Source organism: Corvus hawaiiensis, chromosome 10, assembly GCF_020740725.1.
Source record: "Corvus hawaiiensis isolate bCorHaw1 chromosome 10, bCorHaw1.pri.cur, whole genome shotgun sequence".
Classification (NCBI taxonomy): Eukaryota; Metazoa; Chordata; class Aves; order Passeriformes; family Corvidae; genus Corvus; species Corvus hawaiiensis.
This window is the reverse complement of record NC_063222.1, coordinates 21,481,300-21,496,736: the sequence shown is the minus strand read 5'-3', so window position 1 is coordinate 21,496,736 and position 15,437 is coordinate 21,481,300. Positions and strand designations below refer to the sequence as shown.

General features: G+C 37.9%; 1 protein-coding gene across 13 annotated transcripts in view; it reads right to left on the bottom strand.

Moving 5' to 3' along the window:
* PEX5L (peroxisomal biogenesis factor 5 like) overlaps positions 1–15,437 on the bottom strand; it is a 108,166-nt gene that overhangs the window by 14,083 nt on the left and 78,646 nt on the right. For 6 of the 13 annotated variants that reach the window (XM_048314827.1, XM_048314826.1, XM_048314828.1 and 3 more), the window contains 6 exons: positions 14,404–14,515; positions 12,358–12,567; positions 11,153–11,279; positions 10,548–10,644; positions 10,023–10,097; positions 4,352–4,447 (listed from right to left, as the gene is read on the bottom strand). In XM_048314827.1, the coding sequence (XP_048170784.1) occupies positions 4,352–4,447; positions 10,023–10,097; positions 10,548–10,644; positions 11,153–11,279; positions 12,358–12,567; positions 14,404–14,515 (717 nt within the window). The remainder of the gene's footprint in view (positions 1–4,351; positions 4,448–10,022; positions 10,098–10,547; positions 10,645–11,152; positions 11,280–12,357; positions 12,568–14,403; positions 14,516–15,437) is intronic. The other 7 variants (XM_048314834.1, XM_048314835.1, XM_048314839.1 and 4 more) reach the window with 3 other exon arrangements.

Below are 15,437 nucleotides of genomic sequence, written 5' to 3'. Positions count from 1 at the left end.
ATATTTACCATTAACACAGAAGTTCACTGTGTTTGCACTCCACATAAAAAGCCGGTGAATTACTCTGCTCTCAAGTAGCCACCCTGAATGTCCATCTACAGTGACTCAAAGGAGGAGGGAAAATGCAATGAGTAGAAGACCAGCTTTGGTATAAGGTCTCTCAACTCATCCTACAGCACTTGGACACAGGACCAACAGTTATTTTGCAATGATAGGAAAATATTTGTTTGTTTGGGCCAAGCTATGGCGTTCAGGGGACATTCAGCACGAGGGGTTTCTGAAACTGGTACAGCAAAGCTGCACTGAGCACCTGGACCAGGCACTGCCCCAATGCTGCGGTACCAATATTGACAGCAGAGCAGTTTGATGTCTTGAGAAAGAGAATTGTAAATATTACACAGTGTTTGCTGAAGGCCTGAGTCTGTATCAGCTGCCATTAGTAGCAATTGTTTCACTGGCTTCAGTGGCAGGAGGGTTAAATTGATACTGAGCCTTTCTGAAAACCTGGCTTTGGATCAAGGCTCCTAGATCTAATTTTAATTCTGTTTTAGTATTTTCACCACCGGTGTCAATTAACCTCATTTCAATGTTTTTGCCACCTTAAGGCTGGTGAAGTACTCGGAGGAACCAAAAGTCTTCAGACCAGTTGAACACATTTAACACATTCTCAGATCATCTGCAGCAGTTAAGTGGAATGACAACTGGGAAAAATGTTCATATCATCTGACTGCTTCCAAGCAGAAAATTCTGCATTTTGTCAAAGAGGCTATTTTTACTCTTAGTATTTAAAAATATGCTGAAGCAGTTAAACAAAGGGGAGGCAAAATATTTCCAGGCTCTTTATTTTCTATGATCCAATGAAAATGGGCAGAGTATGTATTTATAAATTTACCTATTGTGATAACTTTTAGATTTTTTCCTGTCTTGTATTGACAAAAATTAATTTGCAGTATTCCTGATTGACCAATGGATAAGAAAGGTTCTGTCATTGTTCTCTGAATTACTGCATTACCATACTCTTTGATGTGAAAGACACAGCAAGTTTGCTTAGCTATGTGAGATTTCCTTAGCTGGTATCTTCTCAAAAATCTGAAAATTTAGCAAAGTTTAGAGATAAAAAATATATATCAAGGCAAAGATTCCCACTGTGATTTGAAAGAGTATCAAATAAAATGCATCTGAATGACTCAGGTTCCTAGTTCCCAATTTAAAAAATGGTTTGGACAATCTTAGGCCCATCCAAAGAAATGTCTCAATAGTGAGACAGGAATATTGTAGGTACAGAAATTACTCCAACCAGTACTCATGGGAACCACAAAGTTGATGGTCCTGGACTATATTTTCCCAGGCTAGAATAAATGAATCCCATCTTTTTCCTTTATTGTCACATAATTTATCTGCAATGTGCTCTGACGCTTCAAAACAGTACATTATACAGCAGATGGTGCATGTGACATTGTGTTGTAAATAAAATGATGCTGGGAAGGACAGCTCAAAATTTCTTATGCATAAGCTCACAAAACAGTGTGGCATCTGCAGTTTAATCAGAGAAATGTTGAATAAGAAAATACCAAAACAGCTTTTTTTCCATCTCTGATACATTCCTCAGTTGGAAGTTTTGCACCTACTTACTTTCATTTTTATTTATTCTAACTCATCACCATAGGATGGTGATAAAACAATTGTTTTAATGGAGTATAGGTACAGGATGGATCTGAATCCCTATCCTGGCATTTTCAGAAATTCAAAAGTACCAATTTTTGGTGAAACAGAACTAATTATAGAAAGATTGTGTTAAAACATAGTTCTTATGGCACGTGGGAATTATTGAGACAAAAAATCATGAGGCAAAAATCAAATCCAATTTCCAGAATAACAGAAAAGGTAGTGGGGTCTGAAAGCACCCAAACACTGCAAGGGAATCTGGAACCTCTCTAGTAAAAAAGCTATTTTACTCACCACTTTATTCTTAAAAGATTCCCCAATGGCATAGACATCTTTACACCTTCTTAAGAAAGAATTACCTCACAAATCTTCATTAATCTCAAAATTTGACATCTTAAAACCATTCCCAAAGCTCTAAAGTGAATACTGGGTAGAGGATAAAGTTTGGTGTCTTCATTTACTGAATTGTTAATTAATTCCTTTCGAACTAGGCCACAAAGAACCTGAGATTTACTTCCTTTTCTTGATCAGTTCTCTGGCTAATCTTTCCACTTGGAGCTTTCCCAATTGAAGAATATTACAGAAACATACGAAGCCTAAAAAATGAATTTTTGAATGGTATCTTTTCTCTGCTTAAGAAAGCACTAATCTTTCTGAGATGGGCTCCAATTTATTTCAATCACTCTAGCTTTCTTACCACTTCATTTTAGCTGGGATGAAAATTCAGCTCTTTTCATATGCAAATGGAAATAACTGCTCTATAAGGTCTTGAAGAATCCTTTCCTTTACATTTTAACTACCTGGCCCAAGGTTCTACTTTAAGCAGAAAGAATAACTTAAGGCTGCCAGCTACAGCTGGGGAAACATTTAATTAGATTCTTTTTAATAGCCATTTTTGAGACTACTTTAAAGTATTTTAACAGCCTGTCTCTGTTGCCTCAGAATGACCTTTTAGTCTGCAGGGGGGTTTTTTTAAATATATTCTTCTCCTTACTTTACTCTGCAAAGTAATTCAGTAATGTCTTGTAATCTGTTGTTGGACTCAACTCATTTTTCTTTCTGCTGAGTGTCTGGAAACTCCCCATCACACAAGTTGCTGGCAATTGCAGGAGTACTGACATCATTTGCTTAACCACTAACTCTGAGATAGATGCTCAGCATCAGATTCCCTGTGCTGCCTTCACAGGTCACAGCACAGCACGTCCCACCCTGAGGATCAGCCTGCAGTGCAATTAGGAACATCTAAAGCATTTTAAGCAGTGGCAATTTGAAAGCAACTCCCTCCTTTCCTGCCAGGAGCAAATGTGTATGATGTGTGACATCAAAAACATCTCCTATGCCTCACCAGCAGCTGTTTATGAAGAATTTATTTGATCTGGAAAGGAAAAAATGCCTTCAGTGCTTAGTTTGTAGAAGAGCCAATTTACTGATTGTGTCCATTTTAGCCTTGTACGCTGAGACAAGATTTCTTTGTGTGTGCAATAAAAATCCCAAGAAACCATGGTGGAAACCCTGCATCTCACCATAGCATATAATGAAAAAACCAACAAATCAGGTTAATGACTTCAACAAGAAATTCTGTTTCTAGCTAGAAGCCAGTATCTGATTTAGGCATCGTTTCATTTGACATCAGCCAATATTAATCTAGAATAGTTCAATTGTCAACACTGGAATTAGAATGGTGTAAAACTTGAGTTACAAGAGCACTAATATGCATGACTAAAATTTAAATCTAGACTCAAATATCCCTGAAGTGTTCCAGATGGTTTGGAGATTAATGAGCCTGTAGTCCTTGCTAAAACTAACCAGTTTTGAGGAATTGGTTTCACAGCATCATCCTCTGCACCCTAAAAACTCGTTTCAGTGGCTGTTATATAATTTAGCCTGAAATTCTGTCCTTGCTGGAATGGATCTGTCTTGGCTCTTTGTGGTGATGGGATTTTGAAGGGTTGCCCATGGAACCCCGGAGAAGATAATGATGCTCCAGATCAATGCTTATATCTAATTTTTTGTTGAGTTCTGCTAAAACACCTGTATTCTACTTTGTGTCTAGACAGGATCAATTTGGACTAGTGGTATAAGACAGCACTCAAGAGATGTTTTAGACGTTGGAAATGTGGAAGTTAGTGAAAAAAAAACAGAAGTGCAGTAGAACTATCCAAATACCTTTATCTTTTCAAACTAAATTGATTTACCAGGAAACAAGAATACTCCTGAGCTCAACATTCTGCCACTAGTTGTAAAAATGTGGAAATGGTGTGTTGTTGGTGCTTATGTCCAGCTCTGCTTTACACCAGGTGCTTGTGCTGTTCATCAGTGATGCTAAGCTCTGCTTTCACAGTGGGGACTTGGTTTGTGTCTGAGCTTAAAGAACAGATTGCACACAATTGCTGGGGAGAAATGTTTCCCTCTTTAACTTGTGGTTTGGAATTAGCTACATTTATGGGCCATTTATCCACTTGCTCTAGCAACAAAAATTCAGCTTAAAAACTTGATTCTGTCTAATCTTTGTTTATAGCTAAGGGCTTTGGATTTCTTTTTTTTTAAGAGACAAGGTGATATTTAAAGTTGATAACTCCAGGAACTGTGCCTTTTCTCTGCTTTAAATAATCCAATTCCAACTTTCTCCTTGCTACAAAATCTGTAGAACATCAGCTGAAAATGAAAAGAGTAAATGAAATAATACCTCAACAGCTGCCTTTGCTCTTTCAAATTCCTCCTCCAAGGAGTGATTTCTGGAGAGAAGAGGTGTTCCCCAACGCTGCTCCTTACTTGACCGTGCCTAAAAAAATAAAAGAATAAATCAGAAAGGCATGATAGACTCTCTGCCACATTTCTGAGTTACCTCTTTAATTGCCTAGAGCCCCAAATGGCCTTTCCCTTGGGGAAAACTTCTTGTTTCCCTGCATGAATTCCTCTGAATTCTCTTACACTGTAGCAGACACACTTCTCATGGGAAGCAGAGTAATTTTTTCCAGATTTTTCTTTTCACTCAAGATGTGTGAAAGATAAAGAGACATCCAAGAAAAGGCAATGCAAGGGTTGGACTATGAAAGGAGACAGCTGACTATTTTACCTTCCTTATTCCTTCTGCATTATGACTGTGGCAAGGCTTTCCACTGACTATGATCCAGGAAGAAAACACTTTTTTTCCCCTGCACATTTAGGGGTTTTCTTTCCTGTTTTCTTTTGGGATCACATTGGAGAGCCAGGTTTGCCCTGGATTTCACTGGAAGGAAAAATCCTTTTTACAATCAGCATCTCTCTTATGTACCTTACCATTGGTCAATCCCATTGGAAGCACATAATAACCTTCTGCCTGTTCTTTTTCTGAAAACAAGGGGGTTTTTTTTTACAAAAAGCACTGTACAAAACCTAACAATATTTAAGGATGGCAGAAAAAGCACAAAGTGGCCTAACCTTGCTAAACAAAGCTCTGACTGCTAATCCCTTCCCTAGTGTTTGTCAGGAGGTTAAACTCATTAGCCACTTGTGTGCCCTTGCTTCAAATTGCATTAATTTCCCTGATTATATTTCTGATGGCTGTACTTGTAATATTCAATTTCTATGAGCCACACTGCTAAAAGGCTAATTTTTCTCTCCTCACACTCATTGGGCTGTGCCTGCAAGTGTTGGAATGGACACTGCTGGGATGGAACATCTGACACATTTCTGAGCTCTCGTGTACGTCGTGTGTAATGTATGGTCAAACACATTTGTCTGTGGTTGTACACACAAGGTTTTTTCCCTAGAAAGATGACATTCATTTGTCAAATGAGCCCTAGGGTTTCTGTTTTGTTCCTGAGGCTTTGGTGTCTCAGTTAGAGACTGATGAGTGGAATGGACATTGAGTGGATGAAACACTTAAGGTAAGAAAACAACGATACAACACAATTTCTGTGAGAAGCACGTGGTGGTGGTGGGCTCTGTGTGTGTTCTCTTGTGCTGGCCACTGGACTTTGCTGGGCCAGGAACCTCAGAGTGTGAGGGAATGTCTACATTGAGGATCTGTTGTTTCTGCTTTCACATCTTCTACCTCTGGTCCATGTTTGGAAAATACTCTTTTCCTTTGGTGAGGCCAGGAAGAGATTTCAGGTTGTCATTCAAAACAAACCAAAACCCAGTCCTATACATGAAAGATTTATTTTGACTGATTAATAGAATTTAGGGCAGAAGAGATAACTGGTTCAGATCATTCATTTGTCTATGTATCACATAATAGCAACTGTCACTCAACAGCCATGGAATCAAAATTATGTTCTTCAGAGAACAAATGGAGATTGTCTGGAATAAATGTATTTGAGGAAGCTTCTTGGATTTAATTTAAAGTTATCAAGAGACCTTAATGTCATCACTTTGCTTGCAATTTGTTTAACTGCCCTCCTTGTTTCTCTTATTAATTTTAATTTTAGTTTCCAACTATCATTTCTTATTTTTTCTAGTAGTTTAAAATACTTTTTCATATTCCTTATTTTCTCTGTAGAAAGATACCGATGATTTTAATCAGGTTCTAGGGATATAAAGACATTTACTTAAATAAAACATTTCACTATTAAATATTTTCAATATGAAACATTCAGATTTTAACTTTTTTTTGGTGTCACTTTTAGTCCCCCTCTTAATTTTTTATAGCCATACAGACAAACAAAGTGAACCCTTTATTCCAGCACCTGTCTTGCTGATTCTCTGTACAGAAATCAGGTGATCTCCTGTCTCCCACTAATTATGTTTCCTTGTACACACTCCTCTTCCTCCAGTACTGCACAGGGAACACTGCTGTTGTTTCAAATTGCCTTCCAGCATAGTGTTGTAAGCAGAGCCTGCTTTCTTGCTCTGAAATGTGTGATTTTCCAAGGGACTGTATTGCAATATGTATTTATACAGATGCCTTGATCACCAGGTCCTTTTTAAGTGTCCCTTATTTTAATTTCTTTCATTCCACTGTTGCATCATATGGGAATTTTCTGAGGAATTGGCCTGCATGTTTATTTTCAGATCAATAATACTGAAGAACGTTGTTTCTCTTTGGAATCCCAGAACAATCCCTGTGTGATCACAATTTCTAGTAAATAACTACTGCTCCTGGGACCTCAGGTTGGCCAGTTTTAATCTGTTTAACAGCTGCTTTATTCACATTGTATCGTGCCAGTTTTACAATCAGAATATGACATTAATTCAAAACTCTTGTAGAATATCACGCACCAACATTTATCAAATTGACCTGTAATCTGATCAAAGAATTAAATTTGTTTTTCTTGACACAGGACTCTGTTGATAGGCACTAATTATGTTCCTGGCCTTTCCATTATTTATGAGCTGTCTCCTGAAAACAGTTTGATTACTTCCGCTTCTTACCCATTTGTTTCCAGTGACTGCCATTCCTTAGGTCAAGGACAATCCTGTAAATGAGGATGTTCAGACTGAGCTGTAGTGCAGGAGGGCAGAGTGAGCTTGTAGGGGCAGCACAGAGGTGAGGGGGAAGAGGACAGGAAGCACAGAGGTCCCCTCCTCTGCCACATGGCAGAGTATACACTTCATCCCCACATCGTCCCCACAGAAATATACTTTCTCCTCCATTAAATGAACAGCAGGAGGGGGAAAAAGGTCATTAACAAAAGCCACATAAGCTTCATTTGCATATAGCCAGTGTAGAGTCGTACTGTGGGTTGTGACACCCAGCAATGAAAAGCCCCACGAAAAGCCCCAAACACGCTGCCTTTTGCCAGCCCAGGGAGAGGGGGTGGGAGTGGAGGGCCAGCACTGGAGATCTCCACATCTCACATCTTCAGCAGGTGATGGGGTGGGACTCTGCAGGTGCCTTCCCTAAGGGAGCACCACCCAGGTGGGTCAGGGTGGGATGGCTGTGTCCGAGGCTGGACACTGGATACTGGACACTGTGGTTTGATATTCTCACCTCTCTACAGCCAGCTGCTGTAGCTGATCATGGCTTCTGTGTTCAGGGGCAAAACCTTCCACTCCAATGCATTTGCACACACTATCCTGCACTTGTATTCTCCTTTTGTGCTGTTGGACCTTAAATGTTAATGAGAGGCTTGAATTGCAGTCTTAACTTTTGATCAAGTCTTCAAATAATGAGCAAAGTCTGTCCCTTGTAACTCTTCATTTCCTTAGAGTAAGTGGCACATCAAAGGAAAGTTAGGGCCATTAGTCTTTCTGTAGCTATTAATTTCACATTAATTTCACATTCTAAATATTGTTGCCTCAAACTGGAGATTTCTAACTTTTACAAGATTTGCACTATACCTTTGTCTAAGAGTGACAATTGACATATTAGAATTAGGTACAGATTTTTAGCTTGTCAGGGGTTTTGTCTATTCTGTGTGAGCAATGAAATATTTAAAATGCCCAGGAAAATATTTAAAGAGTTAAAACATGAGCAGACTTTATGCACAGACAATGGAACATATTATCTCCCTCTGCAGTTTGTAATTTTAAGATTAAAAATAAAACTTCAACCCCCCCCCCCCCCCCCCACCAAACACATTAGGATGTCTCAGTACCAATAAAAGCATAACAAGGAACTTTTCAGAATGGCAGATAAAAGAAAGAACAGGGATACTTTGGGCCAATGCAGTTTAAGAGTTAATAATAGGTAAAGCATCATGTGAGTAAATGCTGAGAAGCAAGACAGCCACACCCAGTGACAGCCACCAGTGACCACTGCCCATTACAGCCTTCAAACACGTTTCTCCCTTAGTAGTTCAAGGCCTGTCTTTTGGATATTGTATTGGCACAAGTGCTGGTAAACACAAGATTTTGTTAAGAAGATTGCATAATTTTAATGAAAATATGACCTAGTTACTTAGCATTTCACTTTGAGGAGCTGAATCTGACATGTCAGAGATGAGTGATGAGGTGATTGGGAAACTGCTGATGGAAACCTGCAGCAAGTTTGACAAGATGAAATCTTTGGGGTACGGCAGAATGTGTTGCATTTGCAAAGGTTACCTTTAAATGAGATAGACAAGACCTAGAGAGGACAAAGTATGGAAAACATATGCTTTGATAAAAGCCCTAACGTGATTTCTTTTGCAAGCAGATTAAGAACTTGGTCAAGACAGATGAGCCTGTGTGTTGGGAGCTGACAACTTTGACAGTCCAAGTACAAGCAGGATGAAGCAGGCAGTGAACAAAACCACTACATTTCTAAGTAACCTACCTAGAATAAAAGCACATTCTCACTTCAGGTCATTTCTCTGAACTAATAATTGCCAGTATAACATTTTGTTGCTCAAATGGACAACAAGTTTGAAACAAGCAGGCTATGACAAACCAAGACAAAACATGAAATGCACCAAGACAACAGATAAGAAATTTAGTTTCTGCTTTTTTTTTCAAGTTGGCTTATTCAACTTCATGGTTTTTTATTTTGAGGTATCAGCCATTTTACAGGACATTATGGAGCCTCAACTGACTGAATTTAAACTGAGTGAAAAATGTGGATTTTTGCATCTGCAGTTATTCTAGTGGAAAAGAAACAAGAAATGGACTATATAAAGTAGAGATACACTGAATTTGTAATTGCTTTTACAGAAAGCCACAGCATTTAAATTCTGTGACTGTCTACTTGACTTACACACATCTTGGTTGAGCACTAATGTCCTGGAATTTAGATCTACTGAAGAACAGCTTCCTAAAAGAGGGTCAGATGTGCTTCAATATGAGCTGGACAAAGTATGTGAGAACACGCCATCCATTTCAAGTGGATGACATTGTGCAATAGATCTTTTCCATTACTAAGATGTACAAATCTATTGTAGAGAAAGGAAAGATATCATGCATTACAATTAGTGTGAAGCATTCCAGAGGGAAAAAAACCCCTGTTTGTAATGTAGAGATGGCAGGGAAGTAAGGGACACTTTTTTTCCTAAGAAAAACCCAGAAATGGATCTGATAACTGGGTTCTATTTCTACTTTCTGGGGAAAAAAAAAAAAAAAAGGTGTATAATCTCAGAATACACACTTGGCAAGTAGTGTCTCATTTTTTAATTTTCAAATGAGGCTATTATTTTCCAATAATTTCCAGATTTTCTATCTGACAGAAAATTTTTGAAGTCCAGGCCTAAAAATAGCTGCGGAAGGGGAGAAAATTTTTTTCAACTAAAAGCTAATCCACCAGAAAACTCTCTCTTCCCCATTCCAGTGGCAATGGCTGAAATATTTCAGTTAAAAAGTGAGAAGCAGCAAAGAAGGTGTGTGAACAACCTGATCTATCTGAATGCATATGTAAATATTTGTACCTGTATCTGCATACATACATGCAAGTCTAAGTAATAATTTCCAGCAAGACCTGTCCGATACACAATACAACAGTGGAATTGGGCAAATCTACAAACCTTTAGCCCAGAGCCCTCCGTATTAGAGTTCCTTTTCCAGCAGAAAAAAGTCCTGTGACCACACTGCTCTCCCACCTGTGGAGATAAACTGCTAATGAACATTGGTGTAATGATTGCTTCCTGTTTTCCTTAGCATTTTCCCAATTCTGGGGATTCCTGCCTGACCAAGAGACCTAAAGAATAGATATTTAACTTGGGTAGAAGATATTTAACATGGTAGAATTCAGACTAGAAGTCTGAATTTCAGAACTGGAGGAAGGGAAAAAAGATGGTGTTGTAAACTGTAGTTTGAAGTTTTTCCCTCTGTACAGGAAGGTCACAGTTTGCTGCAGTATTAAACTCTGAATGTTTCAGGTGCTGACATAGTTAATTGCACAACCTATTCATTTCAGAGGTGTGTGAAGATATTTTCCCTGATGATCCTGAAAATACCCCTTGAAGAGTTCTCCCAGAAGGTCAATGGTTAGCCAGTGGGGAGTTCCTCCTTGCCTTTTTATTGTTAATAAACCTACCAAATCATCTTACCTGTATTGCAGGTGCAAGTTCTAATTCTGATGCTGAATCAGAGTCCAAGGCACTCTTGACATTAGTCAGCTCAGACTGTGATCTGTTTTCTGTGGACCTAGAAATAATGCATTTACATACTCAGCACTAGGACACGCTGTCTTATGTCTTTCAGGTTCATAAGCACACACTGATTAATCAGGTTATTTCTTTCAACTGAATTGTTTAACTTGCAGTTATCAAAAGTGCCTGGACCTTCCTCAGTGTTCTCACTCTTCTATTTCACAGACAGGGAAACTGAGGCTAGACAAAGACACGAGACTGTGCCTCAGCCAGTGTCTAAAAATCAATCACCACAATAAAGGACTTCACTACATGTCTTGGTAGAATTCTCACCACCATTTATTAAGTAATCACACCTGCTACTTTCCATTACATTAAGAATTGCCAGCAAAATGTCATTTTATAGTGCACTTGCTTATGATACACTGTCCAAAATATGTGCTTGAACACATTTAATGTTATCATACCAGGTTTAATAATATGATTTGTTATCAAGCAAGCATTTCTGTGAAGTAAGAAAGTTGGGCTGGAAATATTTTTGTAAGGAAAGCAAAAAGTTGTACCATAAAATCTCTTTTGATGGAGCTCTGGATGATGATGATGTTCTCTCTGCAGAAGGGTGGACCTTGCTACTCCTGTCTCCATGAAAACTGACATCATCCCATTTCTCTATCTGTGTCTGAATATCAACTGAAAAATAAAGAACAGAAATATATGAATCTTCTAAAGAAACTACTGCTGAAAATGTTATCTCCTCTGTTAAATGTATGTTGTAGAGAAAATAATGACACTGAAGACTATATTTTAATATAGCCCAATGTACAGGAATATTGTGCACCTTTCTAGTTGATACAGTGTGAAAATATTTGGAAATTCACAACGTTTTTCTAAATCTGTTAGTATTCATGGCCAGACCGTCAGTGTAAGTCTTGACTTAAAATCAGTGATTTGTATGTAATTAAGTCAAATTGTAAAAATAAAGCTTCTTTTAGAGACTAACATGTAAAAATGACTATGTAGGCAACTCATATTATTCAGTCATATGTCAGACTCACTTTGCAAAGATCAGATGTTCAGCTCCTGTTTGAAGATAAAGGTCTCTAAAAGAATTTCTGTGCTGATGAATGGAAAATTTGCTGCCTTGGTATAAATTACATTTACCTTGCAAATTTCTCAGTTGCACTGCAAGTAATTTAGTTTGGATGGAACTAAATTAAATTCACCTTTTCCAAAGCTTGTCGATAGATCAGGCTTGGCAGGATATTGAGTTGTTTTGGGGATTTTTTTTTCAGTCTGTATAAATATATCTCTCTTGTCAAGAATGGATTTTTTTCTCTGGTATGCATAGATAAAGCAGTATTTACAAATATAAATGTACATTTCTGACACCTGCAGCTCTGAAAAGGACATCAATATGGGCTGCCTCTCATTTGTGTCCTTCACCAATTTCTCATCACACTCCTACAGATTTTTCTACCATTTTACACACCCTGACTAAATTCCTTTTTACAAAGAACTGTCAAAACTTTGTTAGCACACTTAGCGACAACTTAACAGTTATAATGGCAAAGGCAAAATGTAAAATGTGTTCACAGAGTTTAAGGTTTAAAGTGCTTCACGTTGTTTATAATGGGGAGCAAATGTTACACTGCTGAAATGTGGTGCAGCAAAAATTCTGCTGTTGCTCATTATTTTGTGACAGTAGCCAGGAGAAACTCGTGCTAAGCAGGGCTATGGAGCACTGATAAAATAGCTACTACACTCTTACCTAAATCTAGAGAAGACTTGTCTGCAACTCTGACAGCCTGGACTTTCTGCTCAGAATCCACACTGATCAGGTCAGGATTCTCTGTCTTCTTTCTGTGTGTTGAAGCTTTTAAGCCTTCACTTCTTGAAGGATTCTCTGATTTCTTTGCTTTGTTTTGGGTTTGTAAGACAGGTTCACTAAGATCCAAGAGATCCAGACCTGTTGATAATACTTAGAGACAAAATGTTAAAATTCAGTGTTGTTTTAATTCAAACAGCTCACTTTTAAAGATTTGTTTTGATTGGGGAAAAAATTACTGATGTGTTTGCATTTGGCTAGAGTAGGTGTGTATTTCCTGGCTAAAGATGATGACCAGTATGTTAAAATATGACTAGGGATTTCAGGTGTTTAAGTGATTGAAGTTTAGCAGATTTGCAAAAAAGGCTTTTCCTCTGAAACTCTTAAAGACATCTGAGGTCTTAACGGCTGGGGCCTTCATAGATTCTCCTCTGTTGTGATGGTTCCCTGTACAACTGAGCTTTTAGATAAGATTTGGTTTAATCTTATGATTTATCAAGTGCTGGTAATAGCAGCTTAGGGCACTGCTGTTGTGCCAAAATCCATTTGGGAATAGCTGGAGCACACAGCTCCTGGGGTGGACGTGGGTCATAAAGGAATGAAATTATGTTTAGTATGGTTTCTACTGTTGTTGCTGCTTGTCCTTGGGGGCATAAATACTGAACATAAAGTCTAATGCCATTTCTATTAAGGACTGTATCAGTATGAAAGGAATGTTCAATTTCAGTTCTTCTTTTAAAAGTTGCCTAAAGAGTAACATTTACAATTCTTTAGCATGTAAAAGGTAGAAAAACTCCTTCTTTATCATAGTGTTAATGGGTAGGTGTTTTTGACAGATCAATTTGCATTATCTCTTGCAGTGCTTTATCTGTGTTCTTGGAAATCACTGAATTTCATCAATCTTCATAGAATAAATTTTTATTTTATTATTAACTAAATCTAATTAACCCACCACCCCAATCTGATAGATATTCAAGGCAGATATAAAATGTACAGGTGCATTTCAAAACAAACACCATTCTTAAACAATCTGAAATAGTTTTATTCACCCCTGTAATATCTTCAGCTATATTTTTAAAGGGAAAAAATATTACTTACGACTGTTATCTAATTCAGTATTTCAGCTTTTGTTACTAGAACTTGCATGCTGCTTTAGACACATTAATTAGATGTGAAAATAATCACTCAGCTGTCAATTATTCATTTAATAATTTGCATGTATATAAATTTTAATTAAATGGCTTCTAAAAAGCCAAGTCCTTCTATGAAACAGCAAGAGAACACAGAAGTGCTGTGTTGATTTTATTGTCTCTCAGTTGATCTGCTCAACAGCATCGATTACCTTTGCATAGATACTGAGTAGGAGGGGGCCAATTTCTAAAAATACTTCCAAAGGACAATATACTTCAAATAGAATTCAGTATAATTCAGATGGTTTTCAGGATTCACTCTTACTTTTTGTTATCTTCTCTACTACCTCATTGCAATGCAAAGGAGGTAAGCAAAATCTTAGATCCTTTCACTAATAAAGAGTCTGAACTCAGCCTGGATAAAGTGTTTTGATACCTCACCACTTTTTCTCTCTAACACCTCATCCAAGATTTCATTTAAAAAAAATCTTTCTAGAGTAAGGAATGGGTTTGATTAAAATCAGACTAAATGTGGCTTTCCCCAGAGGTTAAAATTTTGCAAACCCAAATACCGAGAATTGATTCAAGCTCATATGTACATCCTGTGAGACTTAAACAAATTGCCTTAATTTCAGCCCCAAAGATCTGCTAGAATTGATGTGATCTGAATCACATCAGCTTTCTCCTAAAATGTAACGAACAGAGTTTTTCTGCTAACTGGTCAGGCAATTTTAATGCCAGTTTGTGATTTTGTGCAAACTGTAACAAACCAAGAAATCACTTGACAGAAATGTGCCATAATTAAGCTAAAACTAAAACGATTTTTCTCTAGTGAGGGATAGTAAAGAATGTTGTTTACCTGCAGTATTCGATGTTACAGGCCTTGCAACAGCTTCTGGCTTAGTTTCACAGAGAAAGTCATCAATGGAGGGGCTCAGGAGGGGTCTGCTCTCCTGTTGCTCATTCACCAGCTAGCAACAAAGAACCCCAGGTCACAGAGCATTCTTGGGATGCAGAATTTACAGAGATAAAACATATTCTCACAATATCATGTGCTTTATTTTTAATTGTGAGAGTAAGATGTTGCAATTAGAAGATGCACAAATAGCACTGGGATTGAAATAAAAAAAGCTTTAGTTACTCTTTTGGGGCAAAATTATATTCCAGTTTAACAAATCACACAAAAATAAAGCAGCAAGATGATTTTTCCTTAGCAGTTGTTGCATACTATTGCTTATAGGGCTAAAGTTACAGGGCCTGATGGAGCTCCCTTCAAATCCATGGTGAAGGTGCCCTTCTCCTTCACCAGGAGGCTAAGCAGGGCTTTCTTTTTCGGAAGTGGCCTTTTTTTTTCCCCACAAGTAACATGCTCCCTCACAGAAATTCCACAATAGCATTTCACCTTGCAAATAAGCATTAGCCCATTAAACAATAACCTGCTGAGGCAGGAAACATTTCTCTGCCGTACAACAACATGTGAATGACAGTGAATGGAGCCTGGTGAGTGCATGAACTTCCTGCAGGAGTTCTGACTGTGGGAAGACTCATAAAACACCTTTTATCTAGGAGCAGTTTTCCATTTTTAGTTGCATAAATGCATTGGTGTTCTGCTACTTGACAGAAATCTCTGTATTTTGGGCTATTTAATGTATGATGAATTAAAAAGACAAAACTGTACAAGTCTCAGGAATAAAAGTCTCCTCTTTGCCATCTGTCTCTGATTAGAGGATCAAGACCTAAGCTGAGCTGGAGGGATGTCTGATGGCATGCCCTGCACTAACTTTATCTTAGTATCTTAAGTTTTTTCTCTGAAAAAATATTTTCCCACTGTTGCTTTTGTCTGGAGCTTTTTCAGCTTTATTTTATCCCCTCCATTCTTCTTCTTGCCCCTCT